The sequence below is a fragment of the Epinephelus fuscoguttatus genome, linkage group LG15 (genome assembly GCF_011397635.1).
Source record: "Epinephelus fuscoguttatus linkage group LG15, E.fuscoguttatus.final_Chr_v1".
In the NCBI taxonomy this organism is placed as follows: Eukaryota; Metazoa; Chordata; class Actinopteri; order Perciformes; family Serranidae; genus Epinephelus; species Epinephelus fuscoguttatus.
In genome coordinates, this window is record NC_064766.1 from 24,934,564 (window position 1) to 24,956,086 (window position 21,523).

Here is a 21,523-nt window from a genome sequence, read left to right on the forward strand (position 1 = left end):
CTCCTCCCCTCTATCTCCCAGTCTTTCTCTGCCTCTCTCTGCCTCTCCCTCTCTCTTCACTGCTCTGCTTTTTTTTCTCCTTTGCCTTTCCTCAGCATCCCCCCTCTCAGAGATGGTGTGTGTCGGTGCTGCTCGGGCGGCCGGGGCCTAACGTGCACACAGACAGGACCCCCACCATCCCCCCGATTTGCTGCATATTCCTCGGGTGTCTCTCCTCACTGTGTCCTCCACCACTGCTGCTTCCTCGGAGCTCTACCCCCACCCCACCTCCCTGTAAGGGTGTCTGGGAGTTGGGCCCTTGGGGGTGGAGGGAATCAACATCGTGCTTCGCTGGGGAGCTGTGCAGAATTAGCTATGCCCTGCCCTGGCATCCTTTGACCGGCTGGATTTCTCTATTTCTGTCTGCCTGCGCTCCGGAGGGCAACATAGGATGAAAATCTGCAAACATGATGCAAGGTAAATGATCTGTGCACTCCTTTATTTCCCATGTTCCCCCCCTGCGTCCTCCTCCTGCCCTCTTGTGTCCTGCTGGGCCATTAAAGGCTAGTGAATCCAGTGATGTGATCTGTCGTAACGTGAGGAGCTGAAATGAGCTGCATGCATGACCAGTGTGACAGTGTCGCTGTGAGTGTGTGACGTTGTTTGTGACAGATTGAGAGACAATGTGAGATGAAAGCGAAGGTGTGTGTGAGGTGTAGATTTGTAAAGGAGGAGCAGTGTGGTTCCGCACCTGCTTCTGTGTGTTCACACGTGTGTCTACATGTCACTGTTTGCATGTGCACATTATAGGTCTGTCTTTAGTTGCACACTCAGTCTGTGTCATAGAAATACAGATTTCGGGGAGTCCAGGAAGCTGCACTCATTCATACCCCTGCTGATTATATTATATCACGCCAACAGGACAGGTGATGCTCAAACCAACCATTATCTGGTGACTGTGTTGCATTCAGTGAATTAAAACATGCTGTACCAAAGTTAACAGTGGTGGAATGAACTAAAGTACATCGTAAACTATGATGGAGGAGCTGAATCATACATCTAACCCTCCGTGACAGATGCTGGGCCTTTACCATCCATTAATGCCAACGTGGTAATGGAAGTTGGCTATTATTAGCAAAAGGCCTGCAGTCAGCCTACCATGGTATTGTACTCTGTTCATTAGCTACACAACAACACAGATGTGGTGTCACATGCTTATCATAACCCTCGTTAGCCACACGTGCATTGCAGATTGCACAATAGAGAGTGTCAGGTGCAGTGAGTGACAGTCAGTAGATGTTATTTTGACTCAGAACATGGCTGCAGTACATGTGCTGCAATGACAACCTTTTTGCTGATGCAGAATGCCCATGACATGGCTCATGATGTTAGACTACCCAGACAATCTCTCTCAGTTTGAAATGAGCATCTAGCCTTTGATCAAATTTGTGTGAATGACCCCTTTTTGAACTACCAGTAAAAGTTTGAGATCTGTCAACTGTGGCTTGACATCGTCTCCAAGGTCCATTACGGTGTTTTCGCCTGTTTCAACTACAAATCATGCAGCCAACACATCAGAAGAAAATGTTGGTATTGTACGTTCTTGCAAACCACGGATACCTTACATTGGTATTTTTATATCAGCATTTCTCAGGTGATGTAACGATAGTCTGATTACGTGTATACGAGCTGACTTTGATGGCTGCCAAGCTGCAGACCACTGTTGGAGATCGATGAACAACAAAACAGGTTGGCGGCATTTCTAGCAGCAACTGTGCCAACAAGTCAGGTGCGTTAAAGGAGCAGTGTGTAACATTTAGGGCAGTGGTTCTCAACTGGTCCGGCCACGGGGTCCAGATTTCTCCTTAGTCATTAGTTCGAGATCCCACAGTTTAATACAATTAGCGTCATACTTGCTGTCTCTGTCAAGTAGCTGTCAGTTAGTCACTAATGCTACAGCCGGAAATGGCACTTCAAAATAAAAGCTCTGTGCTGGAAATTTACTGTGCTACTTAAACCAGTTGGGAACCACTGATTTGGGGGATTTAGTGGCATCTAACAGTGAGACTGACTGCCGACTGCAACCAGCTGAAGCTTCTCCCAGTTAGAATTCCTCCAGTGTTCATTGTTTAGGAGTTTAACGAGAGCCGAATTATCTGCAGAGGTCTCTTCCTCTCCAAAACAAATGGACCTGGTGATTAAAACCAGTAAAACACTGAAAAAAGCAGTTTAACATTTCAAATCTGTGTTTTTCCAATGCTGTTCGACATGTTGCAGATAAGCCACTAATTATGTGCTCACATTTATTGTCTAATAAATTAAGATCCTGACATTTTGGTGTTTTTTTTTACTGGGAGCCGAATTCTCTGCAGAAGTTTCTTTATCTCGAAAACAATCAGATCTGGTGGTTTAAACCGGTAAAAACACTGAATAAAGCAGTTTCACAATTAAAAATCAGTGTTTATTCGATGCTCTCACAACAGAGGGGCTGCTAACTAAGATGCTAACACAAAAATGCAAATGACCCATCTAGACAGACGGTGTGTCTCAAATCACATACTTCTGTTAGTACACTTCTATGTAGTACACTACGTGCACTATGTACTCATTGGTGTAGTGCGCAAATTTCGACAGGGTAGTGTTGTCTCAAACCAAACACGGCCGTTGTACACTCACAATAAATGACGACCGCAAATTAGCTAGTTAGCAAACTAGCATTAGCATTCGTGTTATCGTTCATGGTACCAAATCATTACAGACTGCTAGATTAACCTAACAAACATACTGCTGGCTTATACCCGACAACAGTATAGTGGTGCTTAGTGCAAAAAACACGTGAATTTGTACAATGCAGCGACGTTCACGGTCGCATGGTTCTCGGCCGCTATTTCCAATTTGAAAAGTGGCCCCTCCCCTTCTGCTATGTAGCCAAGATGGCGATCATTGGTGGTGAGAAGTGTCCATAGTTCCATACTCAACTTTCTAACCATTTTGAGTGCACCATCTGGGTACTCATAGTGCACTGCATTTTTCCATACTTCTCAGTGTGAACGCTCTTATGAACTCAAAATAGTAAGTGTAAGTACAGAAGTACGCGATTTGAGACACAGCATAAGTGTTTGGTTTGTCTGTTGTGGGCTACTGTAGAAACATGGCGGACTCCATGGACAAGGACCCACTCCTTCTAAGGTAACGAGAACACAACTATTCTTACTTTAAGGTGATCGCTCACTGAAGATCATATACTTATTATATTCCATTTCTGCCAATATATCCCCCTAAATCCTTCACGCTGGACCTTTAAGCCAAAACATAAACTTTTTCCTAACTTTGACCAAGCGGCATTTGTGCCTAACATAACCAGACATTAACCACAGTGTTGCTGAAATGTAAAGAAACATTTTCAACATTTCTGCTACATAATAATGTAGCAATGTTACATATCTGTGGTTTACCGAAACATACATTGCCAACATTTATTCTGGCAATTGGGTTGAAATCATACATAGTTTACACTAATTTACCAGATTTCCATCTTTCCAGGCCGCCTTGAGATGCAGTTAATGCCAGGACTGTACGAAAATTAACTTGCCACAAATTGAAACCTCCTTGTGAAAGGCAATCAGTTGCTGAGAACACTTAAATAGACAAAAAGATGCACAACGCATCATCCAACTATATTGTAAAGCCAATCAGAAGGTGGGCTTTGATGCTAGACATCATAGAAAAGGGTGTATTATAGAATAATATGAATTACAAGTATGAATTAGTTTAATGTGCCATTTGATTGTTTGCCAGCTACCAAAGACACAAGGTTTCCTCGACAATTTCAAATCATCAAATTAAAACACAGATAGTCACACTTCCTGGTGTACCTTTAAACATGAAATGTACAAAGAAGTGGTTGCTTTTTGATTTTATCTATCTTCTTTGATTCAAACCACCTCTCTATTAGGAAGCATGGTGTTATTACCGTTGGTGTGGCAGAGGTAGGTGTGTAAAGACTTTTCACACCTATGCAAAACTGACAACCAGCATGGATAATAACTGACAGCTTGTCTGTTTTAGAAATTTACAACAGTACCTGAGGGCTTTGTTCAGATATTTGTTGGAAACTCTCTCAACGGAGGTTTAAGAGTAAGCAGCTGGAAAGAGTGGCCTTGATGAGCTTTTCAGAAGATCAAACCAAGAGGACAAACAGTCAGAAACCAAAAAACTTTGACCAAAAAAAGGTCAAGGTCAACTTGCAACATTTCCTCTGGAGCTTTTAATCACATTTTGTAGCCAGATGCAGCTGAAAGCCCTGAAAGTAATCTCACAGAAGCTACCAGATATCCTTTGGAGCTTTCTGATCATGATTGCCACAAAATGCAGCTGAAAAATTTCTAGTGAGTGGACCTTGAGTTAAAGGATAAGTATGGTATTTCTCCACCTGGACTACATTTTCTCATGTTTTTGTGTCAAAGTGACTAACAGTTTTTTAAATTGGTCCAGTACTGAACGAGAGGGCTGCAGGCAGCAGCTTTGAAACAGGCTGCAATGGCAATTATGCACCATCAATTTACGTCCACTAAAAGTGTTTGTCTTTGGCTCTGATAACCTCAGATTATTATTCTAAGTGTCTGACAACATTATAGAAAGGATCCCTACAGACATAGACCTTTTTCTTAGAGAGCAGGATTGTTATAGTTTAACCAGAAACAGCCCTGAAATCGCCATCGCCAAACCCACCAGACTCCAGAGCTGAGTTATACCAAAGACGGTGGATAAACCAAAACGGTCCACTGCGAGTCAGTTTCCTGTATCAGTGTCACGTGGGGTTCGCGACCACCACGCCCCTTTAGGAGACTAACAGCAGGTCCTGAGTCCATTGACTTAAGTGGGAGAAATGAACTTGATTACAGATTATGGCCGATTCTTTCGCCACATAGTCACGGAAGAAAATTTACTTTGTTCAAGACCTGTCTCTGTCTCAACAACACACTCTAGCGAGATCTGGCAACAGATATCTCCTCTCTGGTGCTGAAATCAGTGCAGTTTCACCAAAGATACTGGATTAAAGAAATATTTTTTCCAGCGAATATCTTAGTTACAACATGATTGAGCTAGCAAAGCAGTTTTGTGTTGCTATGTGTGGTATTTATTCAGTTTTGGGAAATCACGATGTCTAGAAAGCATCAGTGGCTGCAGCTGACAGGGACAGCTAACAGCAGCAGCGAAGCTAACATCAGGACGTCATTTGTTAAAAGCCTCCCGTTGTCAGATACGACTTGAAACTACTCCAGTTAGCTCAATAATGTTGTAACTAAAACATCCGCTGGAAAAAATATTTTTTTTCACAGGCCATTTATTAATTTATCTTACAGCCAGTAAGGGTACACACATGTTGACAGAAGCGAGGTTGGGGATACTCGTCTTTGATTGGCGGTTCTCCATCGTCTTTGATTGGGGTATGGGGACAACGCCTACTTAGGAGACCGGAAATGTATACCATTTCCTACAATGGAAGTATATTGTAGGTGGGCCATCTTGTAGTAATCCAGTATCTTTGGTTAAACGGAGAGGTCTCCTCATCTGCAAAACAAACGGACCAGGTGATTTAAACTGATAGAAACACTGAATAAAGCAGTTTCATGATAATAAAAAAAAAGAAGTGTTTTTCCAACACTGCTTGTCGTGAAAGGGCTGCCAACTATGGTGGCCAAAGCGAAAATGCGAATGGCCCTATCTAGAGTCAGTGTTTGGTTTGTCCGGTCTGGGCTGCTGTACAAACATGGCGATGCAATATGGCAGACTTAGTGGATGTGGATCTGCTCCCTATGTAGGTATAAATGGCTCAATCTAAGGTGCTTTCAGACCTAGAGTTGTCTTGCTTTGGTCCAAATCAGGGACTAATTTTGTTACAAAGTTGTATAATTACCTAGAGTTGGTTCGTGTTCTCACGGCAGCATTTACAGGCGGACCAGATCAAAGACTTGTGTGAGAAAGCTGCTCTTGATTGGTCAGAATTTCCGTGCGGGAAAAATCCCGGAAGTAAACAAAACATTGAAGAAGAGTACACTTGCAAGATAAATTTGACACTTTCTAATGTCACAATGGAGGGACAGACCATACAGTTTGAAAACGATGTGCGGCTGCAACTAGAAAACAATGTTTTGATGTAGTGACGTTCGCGAACGAGCCGAATCTTTGAACCGGCTCTTTAGAGTGAACAAGCCAGTTCCTAATTTATTTGTTTTTTGCTTTAATTTACTCTGTATCCATTAATTTCAAATTATTTGATCTGGAACAAGTTGAGAGAGACTAGTTTGTGAGGGAGAAAGACAGTGCAGCCACTCACTCGTTCACGTCAAAGAGCCGATTCAAAGACTCGGCTCTTTCGCGAAAGTCACATCACTAGTCCAGCGTGACAGTTAAAAGACAAACATTAAACGGGTAGTACCAAACTTTTTATCTGTGGAGTCTATTCTGGGTCCAAGTTACAATATCCAAATCACGTGATGCGATAAATCAGTAATGCGATTTGTCGTTGAACCCACTAACACCCCCCCCCCGCCCCACACACACAGCGAAAAAAAAACATCAAACAAAAAAAAACAAACGATCAAGCGAACTGCATCGTTGAACCGGCTCTTCAAAGTGAACGAGAGCCAAATAACCGGCTCTCACAAGTGAACGAGAAATCCCATCACTATTTTGATGCATTGGATGTGCTGAATGTGCATATTAAGGCAGTACAGGAGGAGGTGCACATTAATAATCCTCCAGGACTGTAACATGCTCATGTTTAACCAAAACAATGTGTCATGTGACTGCAGTTGGTTCAGATCGAGTTCGGAACACGTTCTCACCACAAATGAACCGCACCACAGTTCGTTTGTCCACCTCTTCAAGAAGGTGTCGGTCCAGTTGTTTTGGTGCACACCTGAGTGTGATCACTATGTTCACACCTGCCCAAGCCAACCGCTCTTAGGGGGCAATTGAACTTGAGTTTGATTGAAGCACCTGAACAGAACAATTCTTATTTTCAGGTCATTATACACTAAAGAAAACATACTCATTATATTATGTTCCCTTTCTGTCAATATGTCCCCCTAAATCCTGCACACTGAACCTTTAATTACACTGTCTAATGAGTGTTGCCGGGCTCTCCTCAGGCAAACTTTGTAAATGGGTTACAAAAGCAGACCGGTCTGCTCGTGCTCAGAATGTACCATATTGTTCAGCATGTTTGTCACATATTAATGTCGGGATTGATCTTCTATTTTTACTCTTTATCATACAAGACACGTGCAGGTTCGGAGTGGACAGGAGGCCCGCTGTTCAGAGCTGTCTGCACTGATAAAGAGCCATGATGCAGGAATAATCTGTGCTATTGAGCAGCCTGGCTAGCTACTAATACATCACTGGCCCTGACATGTCCTTCAGTACCCGGGAGAGCTTCATCCCAAGTTAATGGTACTGAGCACCAGTCTGGTGCAGCGCCTTTTACATTTATACTATTCATTAGCCTTATTATTTCAGTGTGAGTGTAAGTGATGATTCACCAAATCAGTGACTCAGAATTTATCTTGATTTTCAAGTCAGTCTGATTAACTTCTCCTCTCAGCAGACTTTAACACACAATAATCACTACAGGACTCAATATTATATAAAAAAGTTAAATACAAAATGTCTGTTTAGTGTTCCTGTTTTAAAATACGACCTACAAATAACAAAAGAAGACGATAAACACACTGAGCTGCCTGTGAGCAGCACAAAATGTTCATCCACCCAACTGTCCATCACATGTGTCCCTGTTGCTCTTGAATGGATGCAAGAATCAGCTGTGTTCTCTTGTTTTCTAAAACACTGTTACGCAAACCAGTCACATGCTTCCTCCAGGAGAAACATGTCCACACCATAGATAATACATACAAAAGAGAAAAGTACACTCAAGTGATTTCTTTTGCCAGCAGGGGATGCAGCTGCTGGTAACTTTCTTGCAGCAAGTGTTTCTCGTACAAATCTAGTAAACAGTTTTTATCTGACCAAAAGTGCTATACAAGTACATGTTGAATACAGTCAAATTGCATTTACATCTTTAACCTGAAGTGAGCAGGAGGATTGTCAAGGTTAATTAACTCATTGAGGTGCATTAAGTGTCAAAAAAGTTTGCTGACAACAAATCAGTTTGCCTCAGCTTGTCCTTGTCTCTGTTGTTATTAGTGCATGCACAGAGCAGGACAGATTAACACAGAGTAGCCTTGAGGCTCAATTTGACAGAGAAGTCTGCAAATGGAGTCATAGAAGTGGCATGACAAAATAATAAATCTGTAAAAGAATAAGAACATAAATGTGGAAAATATAAAGAAAAAACAGACAATACATTTTTTAAAATTGGAAATATGCAGAAAAATGAAATATAAAAGAATAATTGTTTTAATTTATTTGTTGATTTATTTCTACATATCTTTATTATATATTTTTAGAAATATATTATAATATTTTTGCATTTGATTTTTATGTATGTATATATTTATATTTACTTTATATGGTTTTTTATAATTTCATTTATTATTTAATTATTATTTAATTTTTCTACAAATTTATTCCTTTTCTTATGGCACTCCTATGACTCCTTTCATTTCTGTGTCTGTTTTTATCATCAAAATCAAACGCTTATTTTCTGTTTTCAGTGTGGCTCTGTGGATGGAAATGTCTGTCCATCTGTGATCAGTTGGTCTGTCGGTCCACCCAACACTTGCCATGATCACATTAATGCCATTGTCTTGAGATGAATCCCTCTGAATTTGGTCGTCCTTTGACTTTTCGTCTTGCACCACAAACTGGTTAAAGTTTTTATCCAGTGAAATATCTCTTACCTCAGCTGTGCACAGTGTCCAGTGCTAACTAGCAAATGTTAGCATGCTAACACGCTAAACATATACCACAACAATACATGGTAAAGATCAGTGTGTCAGTATGCTAGCATGCTAAACTCACAAAAGGTCTGCTGTTAGTTGCTTAGTGATTTTAACAACAGTCACTGTGTCACAACTTGGTTTCATCTGCATCCATATAAGTACATTTTCCAACCCTTTATCTATCATCTCTGCTGCTCTGAGCTCATCACAACCCCTCAACTCATCTGTGGACTCTCCTCTTTTGTGGAGCCATGACGGTTAGTGGGGATAGAAAATCTCCAGGCACCTCACGTTTCAATCCGACTCTGATTCAGAGGGCTATGGTGCAACTATAAAACGTTTGATGCCTTTTGATGCAACGAAAGTTTTGGATTGTATACATGATTTCTTTTTTCTCAATGTGACTACTTGCTACTTTAAAACCAGAGGGTATGTGTCACCCCTAACGGTAAGCCCCCAAAGGTCCAGGGCTTATGGGAAATATGTTTCTAGTTTTGCTTCTTTTTGTACATTGTAGTTTATTCAGTGTTTATTGATTCATCTCACATACTGTTAGTCAGTGACACACACATAATAACACAGATGAAATGTTGCACTACAGCTCCAAGCAGTGAATTATATCCTTTTCTTTCTGTGTTCCCAGTCGTCCTGGTTCTAGCTGCATGGTGCCAACCGTCAGTGCTGCAGGGGTCTTGGCACCCGGTTTGGCTGACGGTTGCTGCCGTAGTACATCTCCCCCCTCGCTCCCTCGAATCTCACTAATGAAGTGGACACATTGATCAACCTCGTCTTTTCCTCCCATTTTATAAAGTCAGGGAGGGGACACTTTAGGGGATTGCGTCTGCGCTGCTTCATTTTCTGTGGAAGCTTTCTCTAGACGGCAGGATGTTTGTGTACCGGATCGATACATTCCTTTATATCAGTTTATTGGGGTGACTCTATTTCCTGTGCGTCCACTACGACAGGTTCATCCTCGAGTTACTGTACATCAGCCTGTTACTGCTCTGTGTTTTTCCTTTTAAGTGTATTTTAATGGCAGGACTGTTAAGTTTACATTAGGCTCTAAAGCGTTAAATTAATTCTTCATGATGTCGCTCTCCCTCTCTCTCTCTGTCTGCACCAGGACTGAAAAACCGAACCAGGAAAGCCTTGGGCTTACGAAAGAGAGACAAGGACACAGATGCAGCGTGAGTTTACTCACACTCGTCACGCGATGAACATGCTGAGTTTTGAATGAATATCAAACCTATTTAGTCTTATGGCAACGAACATGTACTTTGCTTGAGTGTTTCAGTTTTATGCTGCTTTATACTCCACCACATTTCCAATATTATATTGTACTTAAGCTGCCCAACATTTGTATAGCAGCTGTGGTCACAAGTTACTTTGCATATAAAGATTTTACATACAAAACATATTACCATCTCATTAAATATGATCCAAATTCATAGATTAAACTGATGCATCCTTTTAATGCATCAATAAAATTAATCAGATAATATGAAATGTACAATATAACAACAAACAAAACTGACCCAATGCAGCAAAAAATAGTCTTATGGTACAGACTGAACATTGTCTCTAGCATCGAGGACAAAAAAACTGTCAAATATGAATGTTTGGTTGGATAAGTAATGTTTTTTTTAACTTATTCTATGATGAGATGGTTCCTGATTTAATGAAGGATTTTGCTAATTTTAGACTACTTTAATTAGGCAATGTTCTTGCACTGCTGTTCATGTTTTGATATTTGTTAAATGACAGAAAACATGTTTATATTTGTTTATAAGTAAGACTTGAAACTGCAAATATTGTATTGGCACCAGTGTTATGATATAAATTTTTCCTCTTCCTTGTTTCTTTTAACAGGAGTTCACCTGACAAAGACGGAACTGGAAGCGGAAAGAAAGGAAATGTACGTACATTTTACTTATTTATTATTTCATTGTTTAAACACAAGCTGATCAACAAATACAAAACAGAAACCTGAACACTAGTGTACAGGAATATTTGGGCAGAGGCCTATATAATGTATATATACTTAGTTTCTGACAGACAGTTTCTTATTGCTCTGTGTAATTTAAAGGGAGCTGACAAAAATTATGAATGTTTAAAGGGTAGGTGTAATAAGCTAAGGCTTCAGCTGACACCTTGTTGGTCCTGTTTTGTCATCTTTTTTGTTTATCTTTTTTTATGATAAAAAAAACATTAAATTAATGTTTATTTATTGTCTATCTGCCAGTGGATTTTAGTTTTATAGGTTGGAAAATTACCAACTTAACTAAACTAAACTAAACTAATCTAATCTAAACAAAGCTAAATCAGACTAAACTAAACTATACTATACTAAACTAAACTCCATTTAACCAAACTAAACTAAACTAAACTAAACAGAACTCCGTCTGCATAGCCAGTCTCAAGGATCATGTGCTCAACTGAACTGAACTGAACTTCTGTGATTATATTAAGATTTTATTAAACTAAACTAAACTTGCTCTTTAAGTTTTCTCTCTGTTCTCTCTCTTCTTCTCAGAATTTGTAAAGAAATAGGCTGTTTACAAAGGAAATCATCCAAATCCATAAATGATAAAGTGATGATTGATAATTTGGACATTGTTACCCCCTCTGATTCACAGTGTGTCTGAACACACTACATCAGAACTCCTGTTTATCACAAGTTGGATCCTATTTTTTGTAGTTTTGGCCATGTTTTGTATTTCATTGTGATAACTGTGTACTCACCATGGTAACTGCTGAGATCTGGAGACGTCACGACATCAAAGGCTGACAAAGCAGACAATCTGACAGGTTGTAAACAAGCCAACAGTTTGTCTAAACCACTTTATTTGGAGATTAAAAACAAAAGTAAACCTATCTGAAATGTCTGTATAATCCCTCACTACACAGGAAAACTGTGTGCACACAACTGCATCAACTCGGTCAAAGTTAAACAAGCCGGTCAGTCTGTAACTCACAATGGATGTTTACAATTGACAGTTTGGGTGCAAGTTTTACTGTTTGTCTTTGTTTTTCTTCCAAATAAGTTAGCATAACATGAATTTTTAAACCAAACCGTTTCTTCATCTGGCTGCTCATATTTCTTGACCGGTCATACTTTTGTTTTTTTAGCAATTTAGCCAAAATTTACTTAGTTTCTACAACGCTAACTTACTGACAGGAATAATCACCATAACTACAAAATTAACCTCCCCACTGTTTCCAAGTGGTATTATTGTTGTTGCCACTGTTGTTGCAAAGACAGCTGTATTGCTTCCTGTTTTCCTCAGAGCCTAGTATTGGGGCTCTTTTGCTTTTGAGTTTCCACAGTCACTTTGGTTGCTCTGCTCTGCTCTTTGGCCGGCATTCTTCTCCTCTACTACCTGTGTGTTACTGTTTTCAAAATCCCCTTTGCTGTGAAAAACAAGGCAGGGTCTTTATTTAGCATCCTTGTGCCTCTCAGTGCTGACCTGGTGTAACTGGTACTTTCTTACTGATCTCAGCAGGGAGAAAAGGCCGTTATCTGGGTGGTTGGCAAGTTTGCCCGGTTAGCACGAGCTAACACAGCAGCAGCGCTAACACACAACACTGAGCTGTTAGACAATTCCAATGATAACCGTGTGATGCTCACACGTGGCCTCTGTCATTCTGTGCGCCCCCCTCAACGCTATTCTGCAAGAAGGTCACCATCACTGCATCCTGGGCTTAGCTTTGCCTTGGACAATTGTGATTGGTTTAAAGAAATACAAACAGTCCAGAGCGTTTTTTTCACTCTATAGCAGAATGATAATGTGCTCTCCCAGATCTTTCTCAAAGTAGAAAAAAAAGTCTATTTCCACTTTATCATTTGCACTGACTTACTTCTTCTCTTTTCATTATTCTTTTTTTTCTCATTGTTGTTGCTAGAAAAAGGCCAATGGAGCACCGAATGGTTTTTATGGGGAGATTGACTGGGACAGATATGTAAGTACGCGCAGCCTCCAACTTGTTTTACTTGCTACTCCCTCGTTTTGATGATTTTGACTTTGCAGCTTCCCTACTTGTACTGCGCTGTGGCACAATCAGTGTCACGTTATCTGCTGGGTTTAAAATTACTGAGTAAACGGGGTGAACAGACTGATAGCTGCATATTCTGTGAGTCAGCAGCAGCTTCAGCCAGGAAGCTGACCGTCTCAGGCAAGACATCTGTGAAATCTGATCCGCATTTATATGCAGAGCTTTTCACAAGAAAGAGTTCAGTGGTGCCTCTGTTACAGTGTGTGACGGGCTGGAAAACACTGTCACCTTTCTCCTCTCTCTTCTCCAGGCCTCTCCTGACGTGGACGAGGAGGGCTTCAGCCTGCGGCCCGGTGACGAGGGTGATGATATCCTTTCAGTTGAGACAGGAAGCAGTCCTGGGACTCTTCTCCTACACAACTATTGACCTGTTTGGCTGAGTGACTCATTGGATGAGTGCTTCACCGCATTAAATAGGCCAAATCAATAGTCCCTCCCTCTCTTGCCACATCACATGTGTATGTCCCTGCAGCTGTAAAAAAACAAAACAAAACAAAAAAACCCCAGAGGGGAGCAGGAGGGCTGCCGGACAGACGCATTACATTCAGATTGGCTTTTCACTTGTCATTGAGCCAGAGTTCTCATTAACAACTGACCTCCAGTTCACTGGTATTTTAAGTTTTTGCTCCCGCAGGTGTCAGCAGCTGTAAGTTTAAAATGGATGCATAGAGAGCTGGTACTATGGAGACTTCCCCTGAGCAGGATGATTCGGCGGAGACAGAGCAGGAGTGTCACTTACAGGAGGTGTAATAAAGTTAAATGGGACACAGCAGATAGAGACACAGAGCGGACATCTCACTCCTCTTTTGAGACACATTAATTTTAAAAGGAATATGTTATCTTTAAAGTGGACGTATTATGCTCATTTTCAGGTTTATACTTCTATTTCGGATCTATCAGAACATGTCTACATGCACACCTGTATTCACCCTCTATCTGTAACACTCAGTTTTAGCGCCTGTCTATTTAAACTGCCACACAAAAAAGCCCAGTCTGCTCTGATTGGTTAGTGGTACTTTCTACCATAAAAAACACCACTAATAAAAGCAGGAATATATTCAAAAATAGGGAGAAATTAACAACATCAGCAACCAAAAAACGTACTCTTCCCTGACGTTAGCATGTAGCTACATGTACGTTAGCAGTGTACTTGCAGCTGGGGAATGACACTAGTGGAGAATAGCGGCACTTTCTACCTTGAAAAAACACAAACGAAATCCTCTCAACACAACCAGGCATGTTCTAGCCGGAATATGATGCAAAATCGATCAGACATTGACAACATCGGCAATCAAGTTTACAATCAATTTCAATTTCAATCAATTTTATTTATAAAGACCAATATCACAAATCACAATTTGCCTCACAGGGCTTTACAGCATACGACATCCCTCTGTCCTTATGACCCTCACAGCGGATAAGGAAAAACTCCCCAAAAAACCCCCTTTAACGGGGAAAAAAAACGGTAGAAACCTCAGGAAGAGCAACTGAGGAGGGATCCCTCTTCCAGGACGGACAGACGTGCAATAGATGTCGTACAGAACAGATCAGCATAATAAATTAACAGTAATCCGTATGACACAATAGTGACACAATACAAGTTTCTCTGACGTTAGCATGCAGCGTCATGTGGGGACTGCCCATTGTTCGGATGGCTCCAAATTCACCCTGTTAGTTGGATAAATGTCCCCTTGGATTGAAAGCTAATTTCTCTCACCGCCTGTTATCACACTTATTGTTCTGAAGTTTGTTTTCTCTGAAAATACACACTCCCTGCAGTTAGACAGCCCGATCACCAGAAAAAATGTTGGCATTGTACATTTTTGTTGACCATGGATATGACACATTTGAACATTACTTTGTAGCGGATACACTGAAACTTTACATTTCCCAACGATGCTGTAGTGAATGTGTTGAGGGTCAGGAAAAGATCAAATTCTGACTTATTACACTCACATTTGGTGGCACAGCAGCTGCTGGAAATGCAGGGACAGGTTGGTAAAAAAACATCTGGGTTTGGTGGCTCAAATGCTGCTGGGAAACTGAAACTAACCACAGGAAGTGTTTTTTTCTGGAGAAACGTGACTTTGGAGCGATGGGCAGCTGCTCTTGGGATAACAGGGGTGTTGGAGAAATGGGTTTTTGGTCCAGTGGGACATTTTTTGGATTAATGTTGCTTAAGAATTTTGGTCTGTTGGAACAATGGCATGATATTCGTCATTTAGCAGTGTGGTCTATGCAAAGTAAGAAGATGACCGTATGAAGAAATCCGGCATGCTAAGATGTCATATTGTTGCCAGAGTAGAAAAAAATATTGGAAACAGACTACTCAGAGCATTAGGAAATACTGTAAATAAGCAAGCGGTATGATAACCATCACGGTATACCTTAAAACTGGTATACCCCTGCAACCGTTAAATATAGGACACAAAACAGGGAAAGGCATAATAGGTCCCCTGATGTAGCCTCTGTCATTTACAGTATGTATTGTACTTAATTCTACTTTGTCCTTGACACATGTTCACCAGCATCCAAAGGAAAGCACTTTTTCTCCTCCAGTGACTCCGAGGACGACGAGGACAGCAAGAAGAAGTTCAAAATTAAGATCAAGCCGCTTGTGGCGGACAGTGCCAAGTGTGTCCCTCCATCTATGGACGAGCTAAAAGCCTCAGTGGGAGGCCTGGCGCTCTCTCCATCTCTGGTGAGCGCTGCTGATCAGCACTCTCGTTCTGCTACACACCACTGATGGGCTCAAATCACACACACACACACACACACACACACACACACACACACACACATTCACACACTGTAGTTTACATATTGTAAGAGTTGTTGAATTCTTCCTTACGCCCTCTCTGTGTTTGTCTTTTCCTCTCACTTATCTGCTGTCAACTCATAGAGGAGAAGTCCGGTAAGCCTGTCATTCATTCTCACACCTGTGTCACCACCGACAGGGATCGCACGGCATGAAATCACTTGGAAATGCTTGAGAAAGTTTTCCTCCCTGTGATAGACAGTTCACTTATAAACAGCCTTTATGGCTTCACCCTTTTTTCTCTGCATGCAGTTTCTGTCTCACCCTCAGCGTCAGTGTCCTCTCTGGGCCCTGAAAGACCTCACTTGTTTTTGTTGACTTTTTTTCTGTTTAGCTACAGCTTTACTTGAACATGTCTGGCAAAGCATCTGTGTTAGATAATGCACAGTAAACATAACACACACACAAAGCTCCAGACCTATTGATCTGGTCTCAGTGGAGCTTACATGCCCAGCGATCTGCTACATTAAACAGTGTGCGTTGTTGTCGTAGGTGATGCTGGTGTTGTACTCACAGTCTGAGGGGTGTTATGGCTCGTGTTGCATTATTAAGGCTTTGCGGTGCAAGTAAAGAGGTGCGATGTGTGCAGTTTTAGTTGGTGTCCATTTGACTGATTTGTCACTCACTCTCTGACCCAGGTCTGTTCTCTCTTCCTTTTTGCTGGTCTCAGAGACGCAGCCCGGTGAGTTTCTTACACCATCTGCTGGCTGTTTCAAAGCTGACAGCCTGAAACACAATTTCTAATCCCTGCTGTCTGACCTGTTAAATAAAGGAGTTGATAGTGAAAGGATACACAGCAACATACGAATAATCCATCTAAGTCAAGTAGTAATTTAGTTTTAATTCTAAAAATCTTCCTTAAACAAGTGAAAAATATGATACGATAGATGTGCAAAGTGTTCGTCTAGAAAAACATCTTAAAGTTGAATGGAATAATGAAATGATTTAATAAGGATAGGTGTTTGTGGTATACACTTTCACAGTACACTGTCTGACTATATTCTCATTTTATCATTTGTTTGGATTCTGTCTTTCACAGGGGCAGATAAAAAGGAATTTGTCTTGTAAGTACACCTTTTGCTAACAAGTGTTGCTAACAAAATAAATGCTAACACGCTTACGACAATGCAAACATGCTGATGGTTAGCAGGTAAAATGTGTGTCATGAACACTACTTTAGTTTAGCGTGTTAGTATGCTAATGTTTGTTAATTAGGACTGAACACAAAGTACAGCCGAGGCTGAAGGTAATGTCAGTTTTGCACTTGTTGCTCATAAACCAAAGTCTTGTACAAAGTGAAATTTTGACCTGATGATGGCTTTTGATGAAAAGTAAAAGATCATCGAGGTGATTGAAATTCACCTTGAGGGAGCAATGAATGTCTGTATCACCTTTTGTGGCAATCCTTCCAATAGTTGTTGGGATATATAGTGCTGCAGTGAAGTTAGCATCGCCCTAAGCTCTGTCGCAAACAAAAGTTTATGAAACTTCACAAATGCCACTTTTATGTTTTTTGTAGCTTAAATGTAATCGCCAGAAGTAAAAAGCTAATGTTATAAACCAACTGTACCACAGTCACATGACGTGGCTATAAAGCCGAGCACAGCATGGCGACACTTGTAGTCTCTTTTAGCCACTTGTTAGTGTAAGATGAGATTCTTTTTCGTGAGGATGTATCAAGTAGATTGATAGCATCTACATAATTTAATGTTAACTACATTCATATATTGTTGACATATTTTATTTTGCTCTTTACATTAAATTTGGACCTATTCAATATTGTGCACCTTATGTGTAGGTAATGAGAGTTATGATTAAGTTTAGCAGAGTTATATATGTATATATATATATATATATATATATACATTCTTTTTCGGACATTAAAGTGGATCAAGTTACACAGAGAAGCTGTCCCCATGCTCTTCCTTTTTTTAAGACACATAAAAGCTTCAAAATTCACAGTGGGGTATTTAATGTTGTATTTTATGTCGTAGAATAAAACACAAAAGTCTCTTCAGCCTGTGTTAACCACAGACCTTATTTCAGGCATCTAACCAAAAACCCATTCAAAAAGCCCACTTACTTTGAGACAAAGGAACTGGGGATGAAGAAATGCTATCTCATTTCCAGGTTTTAGGACTCATTCCTGGGGCACTCTATTTTAGTCTGGACCAAAGTGGTGGACCAATCATCAGACCAACATTCCCATCCCTAGAGCCAGGCCACTAGATTGGCTAAAATAAGCTTTCTGTGATAGTATAAATAAAAACTTGTGCAACAGAGCAACATTTGAGTTTTTGTTATGTCTCTCACAGGTGAAGAGATCGCCAGACCCAGACGCTCCACCCCCACACCAAGTCCTGCCCCTGAGACGCCAAGGTCTGTCACTCTTTTATCAATGTTGACCACTAACTGAACTGAACACCCCTCTTTTTGAGTCTGCTTGTTATTGGTACTACTACAGATGTGCCTCAAATTACATAGGAGCGGGAATTTAAAGGAATACTTCACCCCTAAGATGCTGATTTGTATATCAGTTAATCTCTGTGTGTTGGATTCGTGAAGAAGACTTTTTCTTGCATGCCTTCAAGGAGAACAAAGAATCCAAAAACAGAGCAAAGTCTTGAAACTGGAGTAAAAGGGGGTTGCATTAAACAACAGCAAACCTATATCAAAACATCTGTTTACAAACTCTCACTCAACTCGTGCAGTATAATCCAAGTCTTATTTATCAAGTTGTGGTCAAGCAGTGCACCTGAACCAATGAGGAGTAATAACAACAATGATCTATAGACGAATAGACGCAGCTATCTAGATTGTTCTAAATTGACAAGTCTTCTCGATATCAGCATTGCCATAGTAGTTTGTTTTTACTTCACTCTTCTCCACAGTTAAAAGCCCTTAAACGGCAATCTTAAAATGATGGAAACAAGGTGTAACGAGCTGACAGTTCTGTCTGATATCATGCAAATGGACAAGCAGACTTCAAATGCACTTGCTCGTCCACGAGCACTACTCTGTTTATGTAAAGGTGTTTTCAACAGTATGTCTTTTTTGCAAAAATGCAGGTGTTTGGCAATTCTAGGTGGGTGTTGGCCTCCGCCAGGGTCGTCCCTTGTCACTGATCCAGTTTGTGATATTCATGCACAGAATCTCAAGGCGCAGCCGGGGGGAGGAAGGGGTCCACTTTGGGGACCTCAGAATTGCATCTCTGCTTTTTGCAGATGATGTCGTTCTGTTAGCTTCATTATACCATGACCTCCAGCAGGCACTGGGGCGGTTTGCAGCCGAGTGTGAAGCGGTCAGAATGAGATTCAGCACCTCCAAGTCTGAGACCATGGTTCTCTGCTAGAAACCAGTGGATTGCCCCCTCCGATTGGGAAAGAGTTACTGCCTCAAGTGAGGGAGTTCAAATATCTCGGGGTCTTGTTCACGAGTGAGGGTAGAATGGAGCGTGAGATGGATCGGTGGTTTGCTGCAGCTTCTGCAGTGATGCAGGTGCAGTGCCGGTCTGTTGTGGTGCAGAGGGAGCTGAGCCAGAAGGCAAAGTTTTTCGATGTAGTGGTCCATCTACGTCCCAACCCTCACCTATGGTCGTGAGCTCTGGGTAGTGACCAAAACAATGAGATTGCGGACACAAGTGGTCAAAATGTTTTTCCTCTGTGGGGTGGCTGGGCTCAGCCTTAGAGAAAGGGTAAGGAGCTTGGATACCTGGAGGGAGCTCGGAGTAGAGCAGCTGCTCCTTTGCATCGAAAGGGGTCAGTTGAGGTGGTTTGTGCATCTGATCAGGATGCCTCCTGGACGCCTCCCACTGGAGGTGTTTTGGGCACGTCCCACTGGTAGGAGGCCCCGGGGCAGACCCAGGACACACTGGAGGGATTACATATCTCGTCTGGGCTGGGAACGCCTTGGGGCCCTCGGGAGGAGCTGGAAATCTGGGGAGAGGGATGTCTGGCAATATGGCCCCTGATAATCAGATTAAAATGGATGGATGGATGGATGGATGTGTTTGGGAACTACTGAGCATACAACTAGATAAATGAGGCTTGGATTACACTGCACAAGTTTTGTGAGAGTTTGTAAACAGATGTTTCAATATAGTTTTGCTGTTGTTAAAAGTGGTGCCCCTTTACTTCAATTCATCAAGAATTTTCTCAGTTGCTGGATTCTCTTACCTTCGTGGAGGCATGTGAAAAAAAAAAGTTTTCTTGATAAATTTAATGTAACACATGGTGAGTAACTGATACACAAATGATTATTTTGTGGGTGAAGTATTTCTTTAAAAAAGTAGAAAATTGTTTTTGATGAATGTTATGTTTCCTCTTGCAGTGACAAGCTGTCGCAGAACGTTCCTGCCTTTTTTGGGCTGCCTTCAGAGACCAAATATGCCAGATATGATGGTTTGTCCCCTATTATGAAATCATCACATGAACTGATACAAAACATGTCATACAGCAGGTTTACAGAGGTGACTTTTCTTTGTTATTATCCATTCATAGTGGTCCCTTCAGATGTATGGGGAGATTCCAGACCACCTTCAGAATCACAGCTGAGCAGAAGTTTCCCAACAGGAGGTGAGCTGACAGGAATTAACCTTAAAAACATTAGCATATATCTGAAATGCTGAACTCTATAGTGTTGAACTGTCCTCCTTGTTGCAGCTCCTCCTCCCCTTCCTCCAAAAAACATTCCATCAAGAAGTCATTACGGCTATTCTTCAGAATCTGCTGGTAAATTTAACTTTAAAAACAGCATTTTATATCAATTATACGGTTAAACCCAACAAGAGCTGTGATCTAAATGCTTCCCCAAACTCTTTGCAGCTGAGTTACCCAATGGAAGAGCAGCTCGCAGCTCTGCTCCCATCTACCTGAACGTCCTGTCCCCCGCCGCTTACCGAGGCTCCACAGCCCCTGACCTGGACGACGTGTTTGGCCCTGCGGACGGCAGTGGGGAAACAGTGTCCCCCAGATGGGTTACGTTCACCAATGACAGACCCCCACCGCCTGATGAACCTGCACCCCCTCCGCCACCGGATTCTCCTCCTCCAGACACGCCCTCGTCCACCCCCTCCACCCCCTGCCTCTCTCCAGGACCGCCACCAAACGAGCCCCCGCCTTCACCTCCACCATTTTCTCCCGGGTCTCCTCCTCCTTTCACGCCACCAGAATCACCCCCCTCCATCGTGCTCGGACCTCCTCCTCCAGATGAACCGGCCCCTCCCCTGCCTCCCAACTTCTCCCCCTCTAACACGCCTCCTATATGCTTCGACGACGAGGCAATCGATGAGGAGGTGCTTCAGTTTGCAGAGTACTCATCGTCTCCTGCCCCCATCAGCCCCATTCCCCCTCTGCCAGCAGAGCGGAGGTCTCCTCGGGCAGGAGTCATATCTCCCCTGGTCCTTGGGAGTGTCGGGGGAAAGAGGACTCCAGAGGGGATGCACCTGAGAGATGATATCCCAGACTTTGTGGGTTCACCCAGAGAGCTGACGCCGAGCTTCAGGGGCACGCCACCTCCTCTCCCTCCAACCACCTACAGGTCTATTATGTCTTCCCCGGGGCCCTACTCAGGCAGCAGTGAGTACACTCGTCTCTTTCTAAATGTTTACAGTGGTTAATGACTTTTTGTTGAATCTCACCCACCTTGGTTATAATTGTCAAGCCTGTCAAGCTTTTGCTCCCGGCAGTGGATGTCATCAGTGAGAGATATCCAAACAAAATAAGAGCAAATTGCCGGAATAATAGGTCTGAAATATCAGAGAGAAGTA

General features: G+C 41.9%; 1 protein-coding gene across 1 annotated transcript in view; it reads left to right on the plus strand.

The window, feature by feature from the left end:
• Positions 1–21,523, plus strand: part of sgip1b (SH3GL interacting endocytic adaptor 1b) — a 79,278-nt gene that overhangs the window by 44,014 nt on the left and 13,741 nt on the right. The window contains exons 4-17 of the mRNA XM_049598194.1: positions 96–456; positions 10,009–10,072; positions 10,755–10,800; positions 12,789–12,845; positions 13,189–13,246; positions 15,464–15,639; positions 15,841–15,852; positions 16,427–16,438; positions 16,796–16,820; positions 18,072–18,135; positions 20,086–20,156; positions 20,256–20,330; positions 20,418–20,486; positions 20,580–21,332. Coding sequence (XP_049454151.1) covers positions 447–456; positions 10,009–10,072; positions 10,755–10,800; positions 12,789–12,845; positions 13,189–13,246; positions 15,464–15,639; positions 15,841–15,852; positions 16,427–16,438; positions 16,796–16,820; positions 18,072–18,135; positions 20,086–20,156; positions 20,256–20,330; positions 20,418–20,486; positions 20,580–21,332 — 1,492 coding nt within the window. The 5' untranslated portion in view covers positions 96–446. The remainder of the gene's footprint in view (positions 1–95; positions 457–10,008; positions 10,073–10,754; positions 10,801–12,788; positions 12,846–13,188; positions 13,247–15,463; positions 15,640–15,840; positions 15,853–16,426; positions 16,439–16,795; positions 16,821–18,071; positions 18,136–20,085; positions 20,157–20,255; positions 20,331–20,417; positions 20,487–20,579; positions 21,333–21,523) is intronic.